This window comes from Centropristis striata, chromosome 12 (assembly GCF_030273125.1).
Source record: "Centropristis striata isolate RG_2023a ecotype Rhode Island chromosome 12, C.striata_1.0, whole genome shotgun sequence".
In the NCBI taxonomy this organism is placed as follows: Eukaryota; Metazoa; Chordata; class Actinopteri; order Perciformes; family Serranidae; genus Centropristis; species Centropristis striata.
In genome coordinates, this window is record NC_081528.1 from 34191528 (window position 1) to 34215466 (window position 23939).

At 38.6% G+C, this 23939-nt stretch overlaps 1 protein-coding gene across 1 annotated transcript; it reads left to right on the top strand.

Annotated features, from left to right (window-relative positions):
- The first annotated feature begins 4198 nt into the window (after positions 1 to 4198).
- On the top strand, positions 4199 to 21607 carry LOC131981448 (aryl-hydrocarbon-interacting protein-like 1). Its single transcript, XM_059345718.1, has 8 exons — positions 4199 to 4441; positions 7569 to 7748; positions 9083 to 9271; positions 10810 to 10986; positions 11594 to 11735; positions 16525 to 17099; positions 20234 to 20378; positions 21030 to 21607. The coding sequence occupies exons 1-8, from the start codon at positions 4346 to 4348 to the stop codon at positions 21605 to 21607; spliced, it is 2082 nt and encodes a 693-aa protein (XP_059201701.1). The 5' UTR covers positions 4199 to 4345.
- The last annotated feature ends 2332 nt before the right edge of the window (positions 21608 to 23939 follow it).

Genomic DNA, 23939 nt, shown 5'->3' on the forward strand with positions numbered 1-23939 from the left:
GAGGGAGTCACTGACCTTGATTCTTCTTTAGCTTAATGCAAAGTAGCAGGCTGAGTTGGTATATTTTCTGTAGTTTTACATTGCATTTCAACACTTTCCATCCAGGTGAATTATTACTGTTATTGACTCCATTTTGCTGGAATGTCAGGTTCGTGGTTTCTCTCACACAAAAAAAGGAACAGAAAAAACATTGGTGTATTTTATGCAGCTGAAGAGACATGACTTCAATGGAGCTGTACAGAAAAAATAATGTTACATATTTCCACATGAATAGTAATATATATGTGGTGGTGGTGTTTGGAGTCGTGTCACTGAGGGGCTGTTTACTTCCCCACAGGCCTCCCTCACCCTCACCTGCCCTGTTAGATTCGGGAAGTGGGGATTAAATGCATAAATTAAATCTCAACCACAGTTTCTACTGGCTAATACAGAAACACACCTACTAGGATATAACTGCAAGCTGCCCATGCTAGCGGTTAACCCATATCACATTATACTGGTTGAATAGGTGCAACCATCCTCTCAGTGAGTCATCAAAATATGTTTTTACATTTCAAGAGGAGAAAAAAAAGAAGAGCATTTTGATACAGAAACACTGAAATATGTATGTAACAAGAAATAAATTAAGATTAGAACTCGGAGTATGTATTTTTAATTTCACTGTGTCTTTAAAGTAGGTTAACATCTCGCTGACTGTGGAACTGGCAGCATATTTTGCATCTCTGTTCCTGCTCACTAATGTATTTAGTGCATCTACCTTCCTCTGAGTTTACTGGATTTAAACCGTGCCAGGACCATTTTCACTCTAATAACTGAATCCAATTTTAATCCTGTTGGAGATGTCAGTGTGGTTCTGACTATTTCTTGAAACTGCCCACTTTGCATCTAAGCATATAGTTGATGCATGCTCCAATAACTATTTACTGAAAAAATACTTTAAATACAAGATGGAAAAAATGTAATAAAATATGAAAAACATGCTACACAAGCATAATAGGCACAGTGAGCAGGTTAAGAACGGTTAGTGGGCTCTCAGGGCTCCATATCTTGAACTAAATTATCTAACAAGCACAGGCAGCATGTTTTACCTCGTAACCAATAAGAAGACAGGTCGGACTGCCATCATAATTGGCTCTAATTAAGCGTACTGCAATGACACCATAGAGGTGCTTCACTTAAGCAAATCAAATACAGCAAAAAATGTTAACTATTTCTAATTATTTTTCTATTGTAGATCTATAAACTGTTCTGACACAAGTCTCACATACTAAAGTAATTCCTGGTCAAATTAGAATTGAGATAATTAGTTGTTTATTTGTTTAGCTCAGTAGTTCTCAACCTTTTTGAGTCGTGACCCTCAATTTAACATGCATGTTGTCCGTGACCCCCGCTCACTGAACAGAATCTCACACACACAGTTCAGATCATACAAACTCATTTGATACAAAATACAAAACACAACACAAAATGACCAGAAAAGACACTAAATGACCCAAAAAAATACAAAAAATGACACAAAATGACCAAAAAAGACATAAAATGACCAAAAAAAGACACAAAATGACCAAGAAAGACACAAAATGACCCAAAAATACATTGAATGACCAAAAAAAGACACAAAATGACAAAAAAAAACACAAAATGACAAAAAAAATACATTAAATGACAAAAGGACTACTGTAATGCCCTCCTGACAGGCCTGCCAGCCTGCTCAGCCTGCCAGCCTGCTCAGTAAAACCGCTTCAGATGATCCAGAACGCGGCGGCGCGTCTGGTCTACAACCAGCCAAAAAGGTCACATGTCACTCCGCTGCTCATTGAGCTCCACTGGCTACCTGTTGCAGCCCGCATCAAATTCAAATCTCTAATGCTGGCCTACAAAGTTGTCTCCGGTACTGCTCCTACCTACCTGAACGCCTTGATTCAGACATATGCTACCTCACGACCGCTGCGCTCTTCCAATGAACGGTTCTGGCTCTGCCCCCCGTTGGTCCAAGGCAATCCAGACTCTTTGCACTTCTTGTTCCCCGCTGGTGGAACACACTACCAGTTCCTACCAGAGCAGGGGCGTCCCTCTCTACCTTTAAAAAACTCCTGAAGACCCAGCTCTTCAGAGAGCATCTTCTCTCCTAGACCACATGATAAGTCTACTCCTCAAAGAATTGTCACTAGCACTAATAGCTCTTATTGCACTATACCTTGATTGTTTGCTTTTTACTCTTCCTGTAAGTCGCTTTGGATAAAAGCGTCTGCTAAATGACTAAATGTAAATGTAAATGTAAAAGGAATAAAACACATTAACACATGAACACTTTAACACAGTGGAGACAGAGCTGACTTCCAAAATGATTTGGCGACCCCCAGAAATCATCTCACGACCCCAATTGGGGTCGGGACCCCAAGGTTGAGAATAACTGGTTTAGTTGACTGACAGATTGTAAACTGCAAATTTTAACACTTTTGCTTGAAAAATTCACTAAATAGTTGCCAGAGTCTCAATTGTAAGAATTTGCTGCTTTTATGTCTTGAATGACAAAAAAAGCAATTTGATGATATATCCTTGTAAGGTTTTTAACAATATTGATACTTTTTTTTTATATCACATGTTTAGAACAATACCATCTCCCTCAAAGATACATTTAATCGTATTGAACGTACTAGAAGTACTGAAAAAAGATCCTCAATCAGATTTTCACCCACCAGCTGCACAGATGAAACAATGGGGAAGACAAACTGTATGTTGGTGTATGTTTAAAGAAAAGAAAAGAAAAAGATATCCTCTTTTGTGTGCCTACCATGTTTTTTCTCCCCCTCGGGATCAAAAAAAGGTATTGAGTATCGTTTTTTCGACTAGTATTGATTGAAATTACTGAATCTTACAGCCTAGGACATTTGCTGACATTTTATGGAGGCAGCTATTAATCAAGAAAGTAATATAGAAACTAATCAATAATGAAACTAACTGTTTGTTACATTTGCATTTAAGCAGTTACTGTTTAAGGGCTTGTAGAACCTGATAATGTAATAAATTCCCAATAATGTAATAAAGTGCATTTCCCAATGATGTAATACACTTTTTTACCAATAATGTAATAAAGTATAACATTAATGGGAGGTTATTACATTATCAGGTTAGCCTTCATTTCACAAGTCCTGATAATGTAATAATTCCCCAATATTGTAATAATTTAACAGCAGGCCACCCATTACTTGGGTTCAAGTGGTGATACTGTGTATCAACTCTAGCTCAAGAGCTCTAGCGCCACCAACAGGTCAAAGTTGAATGTCTATTCACTTTTGACCCGTTCATCCGTTTTTCACAAACAAGGTATCCATGACGACACACGAATGCATTCAACAGCTTCTTGAAATCTAAAGGTGTTTGGTGTTATTCTTTATTACATTATTGGTAAAAAAAAAAGTGTATTCAATTATTGGGAAATGCACTTTATTACATTATCGGGAAGTTATTACATTATCAGGTTTTAATACATTTTCAATGGACTCAAGTGCAGATTTTTATTACACTGTAAAAAAGGTTTGTAGAAATTACAGTAAAACACTGTCAAATTCCATCAGGTTGTAAAATTAAACATTGTATATCACCGTAGTAGACACTTTTAATTACCGTAAATCAAAGAATAGCATAAAACTTTGAATTCTACTGTCATAAACTGTAGAAAACACATAGTTTTGCAGTAAATATAAAAAAATTCATGTACAATTTATGGAGAAATGCCATGATGACACAATCACCCTAAAAGTAATGGGATTTTTCCGTAAAAAATTACAGTTTTTGCTGATATCTACATTTACATACGCTCACTGTATTTTTTACGGTGAAGTTCTGGCAACTACAGCTGCCGGTATTATACCATAAATTAAACAGACTTTTTTTACAGTGTACATTATCGGGGTTATTAAATTATTGGGAATTTATTACATTATCAGGTTCTACAGGGCTACTTCCTGTCCACAAATGTGTGATGCAAAAGCCTGCCACTGAGACCACATAGGCTAGCTGCGTCACTAAACCTTCAGATTACTCTCCTTCCAGAATGATCTGAACTTGTTTGAGAGTGATCTGGACCTTTCTCCTGGTCATCCCCTCCTCTCCTGCTCCCTTTCTGCAGGGATTGCCCACCAATCGCAGGGGTAGGCAAGAGATTAGCTCCTCAGATTAAAGTGTCCACCTCCAAACCCTGCCTAATCCTGCCATCTGTCAGAGAGCAGCTAACCAGCCAAGACTCTCCCTGCTAGGCTAATTAGAAAGCCAGAAGAACGCCAGAGAGGAAACATCACAAAAACACACTTTTGTGTCTGGTAGTGCTGAAGGAGAAGTGACAATGGAGGAGACGTACCTTCTCAACCATCCAGGAGTCAAGAAGAAGATTCTGGCAGGAGGAAGTGGACCGCTGCCTCACTTTCCACCTGGGACAAAGGTAGCAAGCCACAGTTCTAAATAAAATAAAAAAAATCTAAATATCACTAGGTTCAAACCTGTTATGATAAGAAATGAGTCCTTGTATAATTACCATTGTGGTGTAATTAATATTCCACAGAAAATGTGTATTTTTAGCCATGTGTTGCATTGCCCACTTCAATTAGAAGCTGTTGAATTATTCATTAAGTGGGGGGATTTATTCCGTATCTGGCTCTTATACACAGAGCAAACATTTGGTCAACCAAATTGCAACATGTTTTTTGGCTGTGTATCTGTGTTGCTGTTCATCCACTGATCCGCTGGTCGCCGACTTTTTTCCCCTCCTCGTCAAATCCAGCCATATGGCACCAAGCCTGGACGCTGTGACAAACATTTTCCATGACAATGCCAGCATGAATTCACCTGTGTGCCTGCCTTGCTGTGTGTGTGTGTGTGTGTGTGTGTGTGTGTGTTCCCTCCCCAGCGAGGTGATTCCCAGTTGCTCCCACAGTTATTATACCATCATACAATCTGTCAGGCTATAAATAGATGGTTTCAAGGAGCCAATGTAATTTGACATACTGATGATGAAGGCTTTTGTAAGTCTTTCACATGTGCACAAACAGATGGAACACATAATGAACCAGCAGGTCCATGTTACATAAGAAGTGACTCAAATTTATGACAGTATTAAGACAAAATTAATTTTCTTAAAATAAATATATCAAGCTTTAAAATAAACAAGCATTAAATTGTCCACAGGCACACATTGATGAAGCTGGCAAATAGTTTTTTCTTTCTATTGTATTCTAATAAAATCAGTGATATAAAACTGTTCAAAAGGAGCGAAGAAAATATGTACAGTATGCAGTGGTGGAATGTAACTAAGTACATTTACTCAAGTACTGTATGTATACTTTATGTGTGAATAAATGCATGTTTCCCTCTACTGCTGGTATGTGAATATTATAGGTTAGTTAATCCAGCTATTCTCAACCTTGGGGTCGGGACCCCAATTGGGATCGCGAGATGATTTCTGGGGGTCGCCAAATCATTTTGGAAGTCAGCTCTGTCTCCACTGTGTTAAAGTGTTCATGTGTTAATGTGTTTTAGTCTTTTTGGTCACTTAATGTCTTTTTTTTTTGTCATTTTGTGTGTTATTTGGTCATATTGTGTCTTTTTTTGTGTCTTTTTTTGATCATTTTGTGTCTTTTTTGGTCATTTTGTGTCTTTTTTCGATCATTTTGTGGTCAATTTGTGTCTTTTTGTTCATTTTGTGTCTTTTTTGATCATTTTGTGGTCAATTTGTGCCTTTTTTGGTAATTTTGTGTCTTTTTTTAGTCAATTTGTGGGGTTTTTTGGCAATTTTCTTTCTTTTTGGGTCATTTTGTGTCTTTTTTGGTCATTTTGTGTCTTTTTTGGTCATTTTGTGTCTTTTTTGATCATTTTGTGGTCAATTTGTGTCTTTTTTGTTCATTTTGTTTCCTTTTTTTGGTCATTTTGTTTCTTTTTTGGGTGATCTGAACTGTGCGTGTGAGATTGTGTTCAGTGAGTGGGGGTCGCGGACAATATGCATGTTAAATTAGGGGTTGCGACTCAAAAAGGTTGAGAACTACTGAGTTAATCAAGATAAGCAGTGGTTGGCATCAGTTCTCTAGTTGGAAAACCATCAAACAATTACAGAAGAAGAGGGCGAAACAAGACACATTATTAAAGGAGAGCAAGTCAAACCATAAATAATGCAAACAATATAGAAAACTGGATAGAAATATGACAGTCCCCTTCATGCTCTCTCTCTGTTTATCACTGTAATACTGCAGATTTTCCCTTGTGGAACTAATAAGGGAATATCTTAACTTATCAGATCACAAATGAATTGCTGTGTCCAGTGAGCCCATTCAGTAATCTGTGTATACATGCATAAATTATTCCTGAAAAACAATCCCACTGGAGGATTCTTCACTACTAAAACTTGATTTCTTTTTAATCACAAATTAACAACCTAAGTAATATATGGACAAACGCAACACCATTAATTAGATATTTCATGCATCTGCTTAACCCTTTATCAGGCAAAGAACTATATTTGGTAGTTAGAGTCAGGTAATATTTTGAGAAAAAAGTTGCAAATTTACTAGATTAAAGTGGCAAACCTACAAGAAAAAAAGTGGGAAAAAAGCAACTTTTTTCTCCCAGATTCACCATTTTAAATCTCATAAATCTGCACATTTTTTTCTAGTAGATTAGCCACTTCGCCAATCTCGTAAAAAATTTTCTCAAAATATTATTTTCGTATGCTTTTTTTTTTTTTTACACATTCTGGCTGTATGTAATATCCTCCAATATTCTCTAGGGTTGAAATTTGGAATTTTAAAAAGTATTTCAATGAGTGTCCTATTAAGGGTTAAAGTGGTGAATCTGGGAGTAAAAAGTTGCTTTTTTCTCACTTTTTTCTCGTAAATCTGCGACTTTTTTTGCGCAGATTTGCCACTTTAAATCTCTTAAATCTACGACTTTTTTTCTTGTACATTTGCCACTTTAATCTAGTAAATTTGCAACTTTTTTCTCAAAATGTTACCTGACTCTAACTACCAAATATAGTTCTTTGCCTGATAAAGGGTTAAGCAGATGCATGAAATATCTAATTAATGGTGTAGAGTTTGTCCATATATCACTTAGGTTGTTACTTTGTGATTAAAAAGAAATCAAGTTTCAGTAGTGAAGAATCCTCCAGTGGGATTGTTTTTCAGGAATAATTTATGCATGTATACACAGATTACTGAATGGGCTCACTGGACACAGCAATTCATTTGTGATCTGATAAGTTAAGATATTCCCTTATTAGTTCCACAAGGGAAAATCTGCAGTATTACAGTGATAAACAGAGAGAGAGCATGAAGGGGACTGCCATATTTCTATCCAGTTTTCTATATTGTTTGCATTATTTATGGTTCGACTTGCTCTCCTTTAATAATAATAACTTTAATCTAGTAAATTTGCAACTTTTTTTCGAAATATTACCTGAAGTTACCAAATATAGTTCTTTGCCTGATAAAGGGTTAAGCATATTTTGTTGACAAATAGTTTAATTTTTTATTTCTGACCCTCCAACTCTTCCTGTCCCCTGCTCCTTCCCTCCATCCCAGATAGTTTTCCATTTCCAGACGCTGTTGGACGACTTTGAGCGAACTGTCATTGATGACAGTCGCCTGGCGGGACGACCAGCTGAGATCTTTGTGGATAAGATGTTCAAGATGGAAGTCTGGGAGACGCTGCTGAGGTCCATGAGGATTGGAGAGGTGGCCGAGTTCTGGTGTGATGCCGTTGTGAGTTGAACTACAGACTTTTCACACAAACACACACACACACTCTTGTACTTCTATCTTTGTGAGGACCCTCATTAGAACAGTGAATTCACTGCTAAGGTTATACTAGTTTTGGATTTTTCATTAGTTTTAGTTTTAATTTTGTTGTGAATTTTTCAAATCCAGTTAGATTGAATGAGTTTTTAGAGTGAGTTTGCTAGTTTTAGTTTAATATATATATTTTAAATGCTTTAGTGTTAGTGTTATTTTTTTGTAATGGGGTATTTGTTGGGTGGGAGATTAAAAGAGGTCACAGTAAATTTTGCCTTTATTTCCTTTGTCTGATCCATCTTCATTATGTATGAAAAAAGTTGACAAAGACGAAAACGAAGGACATTTCCATTATAATTTTAGTTAGTTTTGTAACCACACAATACAGTTTCAGTTAATTATCATTATCATGTAACCTTTAACCCTTAAAACAAAGTCTGAAATCAAAAAAAAAAAAGCCTTTAAAGAAGTGAGGACCTGCCGAAATGTCCTCACTTTGAAAAAATGTCCTCACAATGTTGGTTAAAAACGTGTTCTGGTCCTCACTATGTAGGAAGTACAAGAACACACACACACTACAAAAAGTACATGTTATACTTTTTACTCCACTACATTTATCTGCCAGCTTTAGTTACTTTTCAGCTCAAGATTTAAAATAAAAATCATGATACATTTTAAGTGAACCCAAAAACCTCATAACAGTATATTAAGGGTTAGGGTTAGGGAGAGAATGAAAACGCAGCTAAAATAAATGCATGAATAATAATAATCCAATAATATATTTCGAACATATAAAACTATCTGAGTGGGTCCATTCTGCATAACAAGTACTTTTATTTTTGATACTTTAAATACATGTTGAGGCTGATACTTTTGTACTTTTACTTATGTAAGTTTGAAATGCAGGATTCTTGCAGTGGAGTAATTTCACAGTGTGGCATTAGTACTGAATACTTTTTTCCACCACAGTGATAAATTATGCCCCTAACAGAGGTCCTAATGAGTGTTCATGAGGGAGAAAGAGAGGCTTTTGCTCTTTATTATGATTCACATGAATCAGCCTTCTGAAGCCTCCTACATGCTCAGTATTATAAAAACAGCAGAGCAATCTGTGCAAATTTTAGAGTGTTTTCTTCTACAGAAAACTGTAATTTGCAAGTTAAATTGTGGCCATTTCTTGTGTGTTCCTTGCAGGACTGATTGGTGCTGGCTGGCAGCACCAGGGGGTCAGCGTGATTAAGTGCTTCTGTGTCTTGTTGCAGACTCGTTGTTTAGGTTTTTTTGCTGATGAGTTAATTTTGCAGCACACAGGCTTGTACCCCATCGTATCCAAGGGAATGAGGCTGATCGCTCAAGGGAAAGACCCCCTCGAGGGCCAGAGACACATGTGCGGTATGGGGAACATGTTCAACTATCACTCCACTGGTTTCCCAGAGCTGGATGAGCTAATGAGAACTCCTCAACCACTTATATTCATCATGGAGCTGCTGCAGGTAAGCACCGCTGGCAAAACACTGTACTGGATAGAGAAAGAAGATGACAGTATACAACAATCAGCTGTCTATTAATTATCCGATCTTCTCAGATTTTAGCATCTGTAAACACAAGCTGACAGCTCACTGTTTTTGAAAATTCAGTGAGAGAAATGACAAAAGTCAAGTCCCCATCTGCCTCAAACATTCAGCTGTGAAATAATATGTCATACAGAACAAACTTGAGACTCACCAGGGGGTTCAGTAGTGGCAGTAAATTAGCATCTTCCCTGTTTCAGATAGTTTCACAAGCTTCAGAGTCAGAAGAAGTACTCAGATCCTTTAATGAGGTAAAGGCAACAACACCGCAGTGTAAAAACAACTAGGGATGCACAATGTGGACATTTTTCAGCCAATACACAAACCGATAATGTCACATTTTTGTATTTTCAAAATAAGTTCATAACCTGTAGTTTATGCACACCCAAGGATACGAATGGGTTTGATGTAGTTATCAAAGATGGATGGTTTAATATTCATTAGCTTTAACCTGACAACATCTAACTCACATCAGGATTGTTGACACAACAAAACCAGTTCTGGCTGAACTTTCTGTAACCTTTTATAAAACATTTTGCCTTAAAAAATGAATTAAATCCTTCATAATCTGTCAAATCAGACATGTCAATGTAGTTCATAGTTGAATAGTTTAATATAAAAATAGAATAGTCAAATAAAAGAGAGCAGTACCGCTTCACAGAATCACTGCACTGTGTTGCAGAACAGGGCGTTCTGCAACACAGTAAAAACTGCAAAAAAAAAGTTTTTACAGAACACATCTAACCATCATGAGTACTGATAGTGGTTGCAGTGACTTTCTACTTGGATGATACTTGTCCTTGTTAAAAGTAAATTATCTGAACCCGAGTACTCGGCTCAACCCAAATATCTATCCATCCATTTCCTTCTGCTTATCTTGGGCCGGGGCGCAGGGGCAGCTGACTCAGCAAGCTATTCCAGATTTCCTTCTCCCTGTCAACGTTTTCCATTTCTTCCTTGGACCCCCGAGGCATTCCCAGGCCAGGCGAGAGATATTATCTCTTCTGCATGTTCTGGGTCTTCCCCTGGGCCTCTTCCCAGTTTGATGTTCCCAGAAAACATCCTGATGCATCCTGATCAGATGTGCGAATTTAATGCCCTGATTTATATCATGCGTTCCTAAAAACGACTTATTGTTTCAAGTAGGAATCCTGTTAGAGTTGGACTACAAAGTCGACTACCCAGCAGGGCATCACACAACTTCAATTTGTCGAGATCAAATCAGCCACTGAAAACACCAGTGTGCCTGTGCAGAGACTTTACTCTTTAAATATATTCAGATAGAAATATAAAATCGCTAAAAATTGAGTTTGAGTGCAGTGTTGATTTAATGTACTTTCTTTCCACCCGAGCTCTTCTTTGCACCTCTCTAGCATTCGTTTATGTTTCCATCAGTGGAGTTTATCTCCTGTTGACATTTTTGTTCTGTTCTTCTCTCCTCCTGCCCCTGCGGCTTCCAGGTGGGAGACCCCATGTCCTACCAAAGGGAGTCTTGGATGATGGAAAAGGATGAGAAGCTGCAGTCAGTGCCAATTCTCCACATGCAGGGCAACGCTCTGGTCAAGCAGAGACGGTTCGAGGAGGCTGCCAGCAAGTACAAAGAGGCCGTCCTGCTGCTGAAAACAGTCCAGTCCAAAGTGAGGGAAGGATTAGGGATGAAAGACGGGATTGGGGGGCAAAATGAGTGATGTGCAGGCTTATTAATATTGAGGATTTCTTAGGATTTTAGGTTTTTGGGACATGCAACTCTTGCTCTTTTCCAGAGGGAGATTCCTGTTTTCCTGTTTTGCTCTGACTCACTACGTTCCTGATAAGAGGCAGTAGGGTGGGAGGGCTGGCAAAGAAAACAGAAGGGGGAGAGCTGTGGAGCTCCGTCTAAGATGAGAGGGGGATGCAAGGATGGAGGAATCCTGGTGGGAGAGTTATGTGTGATGAGATGCTCTGATAGGACAGGGGAGAGGATTCTTTTGTGCATGAGAGTGATTCTTGGCAGCTTTAGACATATTCACAAGTTTGATGTTGGAGGGTTACAGATAGTTGGCCTGGGTGCTAACAGCCAGTAAAGCTGAGATGATGCCTTGGGTATCCTTCAGTGTCCCAAAGTCATGTCATGTGTGAAAATATTCAGACAGAACTCACATAAATTATTAAAATATGTGTAGGAGATGCCAAAAAACACAACAGCACTGATCCTATTCTTGTTCTCCCGTGTGTGTGTGTGTGTGTGTGTGTGTGTGTGTGTAGGAGATGCCGAGTGATATAGACTACATTAATTTGGGTAGAATGATCATCCCGCTGGAGTTGAACTACTGCCAGTGTATGATGGAGCTGGAGGAGTATTATGAAGTTATAGAGCACACTGACGAACTGCTGGAGAAACACAAAGGTAAACGACACTTCCATATTGAATCGTACTGATTCATCCACATTTTTGGCACCGGAGCAATCTTTAACTTACCCTTTTCCATGATGATTGAGCACATTCATCTCACTGCACTTTCACACAGCTGCATTAGTTTGGAAAATATGCTAGTTTGTTTTCCTGCAGAGAGTTTCTTGTGTTTTTCCTCAACAAAAAGATACAAAAAAACAACTTTATCAGCTCAAGTGTTCGAATTTATCAGTGTGGTGAAGAAGGAAAACGTTCTTCATGTCCAGAATGCAGATGAGTTGCAATAAGCTGGACGAAGATAGTAACTGTTTACTCACAACGCTTGCAGAGAACAGAAAAACAACATTCAGCTTCTCATAATGATGATTAAAGAGTCTGCTGCATTTGGACCAACCATAGCTTGTGATATTTCCCAGGAAGGTTGCTGTTGGATGTATTATAAGTGCTGGTTACTGGACCAGAGATGGCGACTATTCAGTCCAATGAAAATTGCTCTCCTGGCACATACTATATATCAAAAAAATGTAAAGAGAAGGATCCATCTGCAGTTATGCAACAAAGTCCACTTTACTACAAGAGTACTTCTGGGATTCACATACTTACTTTAACCCAAACCATGATATTTATTATCCTAAACCTAACCATGTAGCTTTGGTTTCTTGGGTAATGTAACCAAACTGTGTTAATTTCAAGGGTTCATGTAGTACTGTGCATGAAGTTAAGACATAACATGTTCATTAGTGAGCTTTATAGGTGCTGGTATGTTAATTTGGTAACGCTTTATATTAAGGTCCTTGTAATAACCATTAATTAACAAGTAATAAGGCCCTTGTAAGTCCTTACAAGATGCTTATTAACATTATTGTGTGTTTATAAGCTTATATAAGTGTTAATAATGGCATTACAAACACCCATGACCCACCCATTATGGCTTTGCCATGCCTTTATGAATCTAATTTTGTTTGCTTATTGATATTAAAATATACTTTATTGCTCATCTATTATAAGTTAACTGTAAGTTAACTATGCTTTTTGCAACTACCGGATCTAAAGCGAGAACAATGCCTTATTACTTGTTAATTAATGGTTATTAAGGACCTTATTATAAAGCATTTCCGTTATTTTTTTTTCCATATCTTTGGACAAAGCTGTGTTATTTCTTTCAATATTTAGGGTAGGCTCAGCTAACTGTCTTCTGGCTGTGGATTGATACAACTGTCTGTCTCTCCATTAACAATTATGCTACAGACAGTACACAATTAGCTTAGCTTAGCATAACAGCAGGAAGCAGGGGGAAACAGCTGACATTCTCTGTCTCACCGTAAAACCACTTTTAGAAGTACTGGAAAATAGATTTTTTTCCCCCACCTTTTGACAGAATCAGACTGGTTATTCTCCCCAGCTAGTGCTTATTCCCACTTTCTAAACTAACCATCTCCTTGCGTTAGCATCATATTTAGCTGACAGATATGAGAGTTTTAACTTTTCTAACTTGCAGCAAAAAAGCAAATAAGAGTATTCCCAAAATGTCCATTTCTTTTGTAATCATGTACACGAAAAGCTGCTCAGCCATGAGTAAAATAAGGTGTTTCTACTATCCTTGGGTATGAACACTGAGACAATAATTTAAAAAGTGTTGTAAAAGCTGACAGGTCAGGGTCTGCTGCCTGTGCTGGCTTTATTGCAGTGGCTGTTGTATGTAGCAGCTGTGTATTCATTGAAAGTGTGTAGGAGGGCTGAGGTTGACATTACAATGGGTTTTTACAGTCGGTGCAGGCCAGGGAATTGTACTGTCATACCCATGGCTACTCATATAATCCTGGAGGAGCTCACATGCTGGCACAGTCTGCACTTCAAAGCCTTATGAATTATGCCCCTCACCCAGAGACCGGATCCACCGAGGCAGCCTTTATTTTATTCTCTGTCCCTCAGCCTGGTTTCCCAGTTTTATATTCTTTATGTGTGTGTGTGTGGCAGAAGGTGTTGCACAGTTGTGAATGTATATGTTGTTTGTGTGGCAGGAAAAGGAGGATGGGTGTGAACTTGTTTATGAGTGAGTGCGAGAGTGAAGCGGTATCGCGGAAAAGAAAGTCACAAAGTAACCGCCATCTACATTGGTGGCAGGATCTGGACATGTTCACACTATTGAATGTGCATTAATCAGCGGTTATCATATCATAATAGTGATAGTGATGATGATGATGACGATGAGTTTGATATTGACGATGAGGATGATGTTGTTGATGTTGAGGTTGGGGACTTATGTGGTTGACACTTCACCTGGAATTGCCTTCTGTTGCACTATTGTTTTGTTTGTTTTATCTTTAGATATATATATATATAATGAGGCTGTGATCTGTTGTATGTATGTGTGTTGGAATGTATTGTTTTTTTTATGTATTTTATACACCTAGACTGCAAACAAACAAACAAACAAAGTTGGGACAAATAAACTATACTTGACTTGACTAACTATGGGCAGGTAGGGGCCTACTCTACCTTCTAGTAGGTCCAGTAGGTTGTTATCAACTCGTTCAATAGCTGCTCTCTGTTTTGTTACATTTCACTTTCAGCCTTTTCAAAAAAGGCCAAGTTTAAATAGGCTTAGGCTACAAAACTACTTCTCTGAGGTTAGGGCTAAAATGTTCATGGTTATAAAAGAGAGTTTTGAAATGAATGCACATAAAGCCAACAGTTAAGTAGTTACGAGGAAGAAGTTAATACCTGAAAATGGCATTCTTACATTGCTTATATAAAAGTGTGACACATGAAATGCTTTGCGTCTCCTAGGGGAAAGTCTTGGGTTTGGACCCAAACGCCACCCCTCTCGCCACACTCACAGCAACTTTTCAGGCTTTATTCTTACATTTCCTTGCTTCCTTTGCTTTCACACTCCTTCACGTCACTTCCACCTTCGCATCGTTCATAATTACTATGGTCACTAGAGGGTGCCACCAAACAATTTACATTAATGGATCTACAAGAAGGTAGAGTAGGCCCCAATCAGATGATAAGTACTAAAAACAGCCATTTAATAATCTGTAATAATTTGTAAGAGTTTTGAAAATATTGGTTAAGATGGTTGTGTAACAGCACTCTTTGGAATAGCTGTATCTAAAATTGTATCTTTGGTTATTTGATGCAGATGTAAGGCTTTGTAAGCTAATGATGTGTTTTAAAATGTGCAATGTTTTTACAGTTTTAAACAGGCTTTCTGTTCAGGCTATGGTTTGGGCTGGGTTTTATTAATTTGGGCTCGAAACTGTCAAATCTGATCTTACAACACTGCATCTTTGCCTTCTTTTCCTTTTTAAAATGTCTTTAGTTTCCCCCTTTTCAATCCTTATCTACCTCTATCTTTAGTCTAATATCCACCCTTCTCCATGTTTCTCTCCTTTTCTTCTTTACTTTACTGGCATTGTTCTGCTTGCTGTTGTTCCCCCTGTCATAAAAAAAAACCTTATTGTCTGTATCAGTTCAAGTCAGCCACTCCACTGCAGCTGTTTCATCCCTTCAGCCCAGTTGTTCTTCAGAAAAGCACCCAATGGAGGCTCAGTGCAGCGTCTCAGCTTCTGCCAGAGGCGACAAAGAAATCTGTTTAAATGTTGGCTGAATGAAGATTTAGCGTAGAGGGAAATTAAATGCAGAGGAAGAGAAAAACTGAGCCATCAGTGGATATCTTACCAAGCACATAAGCCTCTCAGCTGAAACTGGGGAATCACAGTGTGTGTGTGTCCCCTTTTTAAAATAATAGTACGACATTTTAGGAAATAAGCTTATTCTTCCTGCAGAGAGTTAGATAAGAAGATTGATACCACTTCAGCTAACAATTTAGCTTAGTTTAGCACACAGACTGGAAACAGGGAACCAGCTAGCCTGGCTCTGTCTACAGGTAACAAAACCAACCTACCAGCACCTTTACAGCCTTAATAATTAACACACTATATTATGTTTGTTTAATCCGTACAAAAACCAAGTGTAAAAAACAACTTTTTTGGACATCTTGGATAATATTTCCTGTAATGTTGAGCTCACAAAATGTGTTTTTCAACAGAAATTATTTAGTTCTTAAAATCAATCCTGTCACATTTTGTGCAAAGTTTTACATACATTTTTTTTTTTAAAGATTGTTGAAGTTAAACCTTACTTTTGTTTTTTCAAGGAAGGAATGGAGCCATTTATTAAGACAGGAAAAAAGCACTGAGACTGTACTCTCACTTATTTTTTATTTATGTTGAACCCTAGGAAGATTTTTATCTTTTTTTATCTAATTTATTTTTATTTTCTATATGGCTTTTTGATGTGTTTACCTTTGAATTATTTATTTAAGAATTACTGTTCATTTGGATCATTATTTCACTGACTCGAAATAAACAATTTACACAATTTACCATTTCACATGCCAGACCTTTTCTTGGCCAGGTATTAACTGTGTAAATAATGGCGAATTGTCAATTTATACAGAAAGTAGACGCAAGGTGCCAATTAGTGAGACGTGGAGGTTAATTTTGTTGTTGTTGTTGTTGTGCAAAGCTAAGCTAACCAGCTGATGGCTCTAGTTTCACACATGACAGTGGTATAAATCCTCATCTGAAGTGATTCATTTTTGTTTTGCAAGCTCAGGGCTGGTTAGAAATACACACACAGTAACACACCTACACACTGTCCTAAATGCAGACAAATTGCCACCTCAGCTACAGCAGACAGAGAGGGTTTATTATTCAATATCTCAAGGTTAGGACATTAATAACTCTGTTTTTATTCATGTTTTTGTGTTTCTCAGACTGTGTGAAGGGCTACTACAAGAGAGCCAAGGCCCACGCTGCTGTGTGGAATGAAAAGGAAGCCAGGAGAGACTTCAACATGGTGGTTCGCCTGGACGTCACTCTGGCCTCTCTGGTGAACCGAGAGCTGAAGGCCCTGTCAGAGAGCATGAAGGAGAAGTACTGGGAGGAGAAGGAGCAATACTGGAACATGCTGGAGAAAAACAACGATGCAGAGGACAAAGGGAAACAAGACGACAGTGACAGTGTGACCGCAGAGGCGACAGATGAAGTGGAGGAAGGACAAGGTGAAGATGAATCTCCATCCGTTCTCCGTGCTGAAGCCCATAAAGAAGAGCTCAAGGGAAATAAGCTTACACCAACTGAGGGAGCAGATAACGAAGAGGAAGCGAGCTCTTCTGAGAACGACCCAAACGCTGCCAATAAAAAAGAAGAAAAGGACTGGCAGCAGATGTTACGACTGGTCATGTTCCTACAGAAAGAAGGAAACTTCCTCATGAAAGAAAACGACTTTCAAGAGGCTTCTGTGAAGTTCGAGGAGGCCATAAAGTACGTGGACGTCCTTCAGAACATGGTTAGTATCACTGATTAAATAGTTCAGTTGTGGGGGAAAGAAAGTAAAAATGTGTCATTTTCTGGAAAATTAGATCTAAAATAAAACCTTTTATGACGCCGATGATCGTCCAGATGGATGTCTGGTGGTGCAGACCGTATTAACAGCCCGCGGTCCTTTCATCGTGATGAATGGACCGAATGTGCCAGAAAATACACTGCAAAAAAAGAAAAGTTGGGTGAACTCAAAATTTCAAGACAACAAACTTCGATAAAATTTTAAGTTGGACAATTAAACTAAATATTTTAAGTTTTGTTTTTGAGTTTGCTCAACTCTGAATTCAGATTTTTGTCAACTCAACTGTAAGTTATAATAACTTTTAATCCTTACTTCTGCTAACTTCTGCAATGTGCTGAATTGGCATGATTGTAACGGCGCTATGAAATGTCAGCTAATGTTGCAACCACAATTTTGCGTTAGCATTGATACGCTAATGGCTACTCTTGTAGCTGTAACAAGCAGCGCCGCTAGCATCAGTTAGCCGCTAGCATCAGTTAGCCGCGAGCATCAGTTAGCCGCGAGCATCAGTTAGCCGCTAGCATCAGTTAGCCGCTAGCTTTCACTAATGACCGAATTTCACCACTTTCCCGCATTTCACAACAAAGAAATAAGAGTTAGCAGAACTATTGTCCCTTGTTGTGAACCCCAACTTAAAGATATAAGTAACAACAACTCACAAACTTGTTTTTGAGCAGACAACTGGCTTCCTTTGTTGTGCTAACTTACATTATTGCCCTAAATGTCAATAATTTATATTTCCAAGTTTTACCAACTTAAATCACTGTTTCAGGCCAAAAAATACAAGTTGGCTTTTTTGCAGTGTAGTCTTACAAAAGGATTGTGGCTCAAAAACTATCATCATCCGTCATTGTTTCTGTCTTTTAAAAAAAAATTAAGAGCAGCTGTGGCATTGCAGGTAGGGAAGTGAAGAGCAGAGAAAAGAGCGCTAAATATAACAGCAGAGATATCAGTGTGACAGCGCTCGCCTGTGCTTCTTTTCTCCCGCACTCCTGCCACACCTCGCTGTCAAACCCCCTCACGCCTTCTACACAACAAACTCCCTCTTCTCATCAACACTTCCGCTTCCATCTTCATTTCTCCTGCTATTCTTACAATCCTCTACACTTTGTGCCCATCATGCCTCCTTTCTATCTTCATCTCTCTGTCCTGTTATGACACTTTCATTCCTCTTTCATCTTGTTAAAGGGACAGTTCACTGCCTATAATCATAATAATAAAAATACAATCGTTCTGTTGATCAGTTTGGATTGTTTTGCTGTGAGTTGTCATATGCTTCATGATCATGTTGAATAGAACAAGAAGCCAGAATTACACACAAATTGAATGCAAAAATTTAACTGAATTTTAAAGAAATTGGTACAAAAAAATCTAATAGCCTGCTGTTGTTATGCAATTATTAGGAGTTGGTTCATCAAGATAAGCAGTGTGTGGTGCCTATTCTTGACTTGGAGAGCAAAATACCATTACAGAAGAAGGGAGCACAACAAGTTGACAGTGAAAAACAATGATTGGATAAAAATTGGATATATTACTTTTGTGTTTGTTTATCTGAGTACAAATTATACAAGAATCCACCTGTCAGCACACCCTGCTGACCCTTTGCCTCTCTCTCTGATGTTGGAGACTTTACCAAGAAGACCCGCTAATAGTGGCTTTAGCTACTTAAATTTAGCAACAAGTTGCTGATCTGGCAGGGAGTTTGGGCCATCATGGGTTAATGTGCTGGCTAAATTTGAGTTGCTAATGTCTAACTCTGTGGGAAACCCTGCACACATCATTTATTTGCTAAAACTGTTTTATTTCCATTGCATTTTGCCGTTGTCAATACACCAAATGTTCCATCTCAGCTAAGCATAAAAACTTTTCATTCATTTTTTTAATGAAAAGGTTATTCAAGATTACGGCACTTACACATCGTTTTTTTTGCACAAATTGAAAATGCACATATCAACGCATGGATGGAAATGCATCTCCTTCCAGCAATCATGAGCTGATTACAGTGGCAAAGAATGCACCAGCTGCATGTGGAGGGGCACCAGTGTGCAGAAAGTTGCTGGCATCTTTCAGCCTATGTGGCACTGCACTGTCGTTTCTAATTTTAAGGTCATCCTCAAGGTCACTTTGTCACGTGTTATCTATCCCAAGGGCATCCACTGTTATCTTGAGTAACCAGGTCATGATTTCTGGAAAGAGAAATTATTAGTTTACATGTTTTTTTTGGCAGAAGGCAGACATCTCTATGGCTGATATCTTCAACACTCTGCAACTCCAAACAGAACAATCTAGATTGGTAAACAGCACTACACTGCAAAAAAAGAAAAGTTGGGTGAACTCAAAATTTCAAGGCAACAAACTTTGATAAAATTTTAAGTTGGACATTAAACTAAATATTTTAAGTTTTGTTTTTGAGTTTGCTCAACTCTGAATTCAGATTTTTGTCAACTCAATTTATAATTTTACATTGTAATAACTTTTAATCCTTACTTCTGCTAACTTCTGCAATGTGCTGAATTGGCATGATTGTAACGCCGCTATGAAATGTCAGCTAATGTTGCGACCACAATTTTGAGTTAGCATTGATACGCTAATGGCTACTCTTGTAGCTGTAACAAGCAGCGCCGCTAGCATCAGTTAGCCGCTAGCATCAGTTAGCCGCTAGCTTTCGCTAATGACCAAATTTCACCGCTTTCCTGCATTTCACAACAAAGAAATAAGAGTTAGCAGAACTATTGTCCCTTGTTTTGAACCCCAACTTAAAGATATAAGTAACAACAACTCACAAACTTGTTTTTGAGCAGACAACTGGCTTCCTTTGTTGTGCTAACTTACATTATTTCCCTAAATGTCAATAATTTATATTTCCACGTTTTACCAACTTAAATCACTGTTTTAGGCTAAAAAACACAAGTTGGCTTTTTTTTGCAGTGTACAGGATAGAGGAATTATTCATATTTTTGATTTTGGGGTGAACCATGCTTTAAACATTTCCTCTGCCATCTATCACCAACACCACCTTTCACTCATCCCCCTCATCACCAGATCTCCCACCCACCTTGTCCTCTCTGTGCACTCAGCAGGTGGATCAACAGGGCGAGGACTGGGAGTCACTGGAGAAAGTGCGTCTTCCGCTGTCACTCAACCTCAGCCAGTGCATGCTGGAGCTGAAAAATTTCCAGCAAGTGGTGGATCTCAACAACAAGCTGCTGAAGAGGCATAAAGGTAACACATGTTAGAGTGCAGATGAGAGTTTGAGGTGGGAAAGGAAACAGAAAGACATCTTGATAACGAAATAAGTACGTCTATATATATAAACATGCTCCTTTTTTCTTTTTTTTACCCCATACACCTTCATTTGTGAGTTTAAAAATATCAAGATGTGTTGCGAGTACAAATGTGTGGCCCTCAGCCAACGCCTGCCTTCACACTGCAACAATCCTTGATCTCGCTGTTTACCAGGGAAAGAAGAAACCAAACATTCACAATCGCATTGCTGAGTCTCTCTTTTCGCTCCCCCGGCACCCACCCATGGACATCACAGTCAAAAATGAATTCATTGTTTTCTTTTTTGTTTTTGCTATGACTGAATTATTTATAGTTGAGGCTGATGTGAAACAGTTGTTCTTATGCTTTCCTTTTCCCTTCATTTACTTTTCTCCAACTTTCGCCTTCTACATTGTCTCTCTTCTCCCCACTGGTGTTCAATGCAGTTATTTCATCCTCCCTCTAGTAGTTTATTTTACCCTATAACTTTTTGTTTCACTGCCTTCTAGTTTTATTCCTGCTGACCTCCTCATCTTGCCGACCTCCTGTTTCCTCATGTGGTCTGTACATGTCAGTTTATATCTTTACTCTGTTATCCTTTCCCTGTAGGTAACTTTAAGGCAGTATATCAGAGAGCACGAGCACATGCTGCTCTGTGCAACGAGAAAGAAGCTCGGAAAGACCTTGAGATGGTGGAGAAACTGGATCCAACATTCAAACCCTTCGTCAGGCAGGAGCTGAAAAAAATGGGTGAGGGTGTACGCACCATGCTTGTCCGCGAGCACAAGACTTACCAGGATACAACACAAGAGAAGTGGGGGCCTGGTGGGAGCATGACAAAGGGTGCACCAAGAAAGAAGAATGTCAAATGTGCACAGAAAACCACTGAAGAAAGAGCTGAAGCACATAAGAAGACAGAAGACAGTAAAAGAGAAGACGAGCAGACCTCTCTGAAACCCGCCCCTGCTCAAGAAGAGGGAGGGGATGACGCAGGAACAGAGGAAGATCCAGATGTGAAAGCTGAGCAGAGTAATAAAGAGCCAGAGAGTGGGAGAGCTAGTGGAGAAGGGTTAGATAATGAAAATATAGAGTGTGTCGTGGTTCATGAGGACAGCCAGGGTGCACCAGATAATCGAGCGACAGATGAAGATAGCGATCCCGCGGCCACCACCACGGGCAAAAGATAATGTAGTGAGCAAAAGATCAGCGAGCGATAAGGGCAGAAAGAAGGTCAAATGCCAATCAAGTGCTGCACCGGGACCAGGAAGAACAAGCCAAAGCAACAAAGCCACCTGTGATAAGACAGGAAATGGTGGCACTCAATCAGAATAGACTAATGGGTTGAAATTAGGAACACAGTGTACACAGAGGGCAGAAATGACCTTAAAGGAATAGTTCAGAAGTATTGAAGTGGTTGTGATTATAGTCCATGTTTTAGCCCCCAGTTTGGAGAAGCAGATAGGAATACAGGAGCTAAGTCTTGTATGTTAGCCAACAAAATATTTCAATGTAAGTGTAAGCTATATTTAGGATATATTTTCACCACTTTACCTCGCAGGCAGACAGTCCTGTTTTGTTTTAAGTAGGGAGAACTTCAGCCTTTCAAAAGCCACTAGACTCCATTGACAAAAGCACACTGCAAAAAAGAAAAGTTGGGTAAATAATAATAAAAAATAACATTTTAAGTTGGACAATTAAACTAAATATTTTAAGTTTTGTTTTTGAGTTTGCTCAACTCTGATGTTGTGACCACAATTTTGAGTTAGCATTGATACGCTAATGACTACTCTTGTAGCTGTAACAAGCAGCGCCGCTAGCATCAGTTAGCCGCTAGCTTTCGCTAATGACCAAATTTCACAACAAAGAAATAAGAGTTAGCAGAACTATTGTCCCTTGTTTTGAACCCCAACTTAAAGATATAAGTAACAACAACTCACCAACTTGTTTTTGAGCAGACAACTGGCTTCCTTTGTTGTGCTAACTTACATTATTGCCCTAAATGTCAATAATTTATATTTCCAAGTTTTGCCAAATTAAATCACTGTTTTAGGCAAAAAAATACAAGTTGGCTTTTTTGCAGTGCAGTAATTTTACATTGCAGAACATGGGAGTTACTGCTTTACTGCTGCTTCAGTCGCTTAGTTTGTTGGCATTATTGTGTGACTTTAGTGTTTTGAACGGTAGGTTTGAACACACCAAATCACACAATAAACACAAACTAACTAACAGATCGAGGCAGCGATAGGCCATAAACTACCAATCCCTGCAAGGTAAAATTATTGTTTTTGTTAATGGAGTCTGGTTTCTTCTACAGGGCTGTCTGATGGCAAGGAAAAGCAGTGAAAATCTATTTATTAGGTGGCTATGATACATATTTCTGCAGAAGTACATTGGTTTGTTTTCGTGCCTGTTTCTACAAACTGGGGACCTGCCAACCATCATATGCTGTAGGTAAAACTCTGACTATGTCCCTAATACAACCCTACTTCAATAACTCCAAACTATCCCTTTAAACAAACAGCAAATATATAGACGCAGAAAAGGAAACAGCAGCAAAGACGAGTGATAAACAGCCAAGCCTCAAGTCTCAACAGGAAATATTGATTCTGCCACATACAAATCCAAATATACACACAAGAATAAAAATTAATATAAACAGCCCGCATTTGGCACCATCCTGAGTTAGGTTTCATTATCCAGTTCTCAATGGGATAACTGCAGGCACATAAAAAAGCACAGGCAGACAAGGAGTTTGCCAAATACAAAGTTTTTATTTCTGTACACAAAGAGTAGAAAGCAGCCAGTAACCCACTTGTTATTACAGTAAAAAGCCTTTCTTCAGAAAACTTCTTTATACAGATTAAAAACTCCAGAGAAAAGACAGCAAGAAGTGTTTGAGTGCTGGATAACAACATAAAACCAAAACCATTAAACATCCGAATGATTAATGAGGTATATTAATGGTGATAAAATAAAAAAAAGAGAGAAAACTCAGTTCACCTTTAAGGTATGAGTGTGTGTGTATATGTGTTAGTGTTATCAACACCTTGTTTGAGGTTAGGTGATTCATTGCCCTGTCATGTGAGAGGTGACACACAAGCTTAGATAACAAACATGGAGATTATGAAATCAGAGGCTGGGGGTGATGATCGTTAGCGTGTTGGCTGGCTACATGCAGTAAAAGAAGTCCGGAGAGAGATAGCAGAGTCCTCTGCCTCTGTGGAGAGCCTTTTTTCTTCAATCACACAGCTTCAGTCACGCCACAGGGAGCAGGGTATGTTTCAGTGTGTGTAGGGGGGTAGTGTGGGGAACCAGTATAGAAACTTGTACATGGACTAGATGATCAGAGAGATGATTCTGCTGCAGCTGGATGACCATTAATCGCTGGTGTCAAACTGAGAAACAGCTGAGAAACAAACTGTCTGTCATTTAACCACCACGGGAATTTTTTTCAATCTCTTTATTGTCTTAAAATAAACACGACCAGGCAATCCTACGGGGGATTCCTCCTCTTCTCCT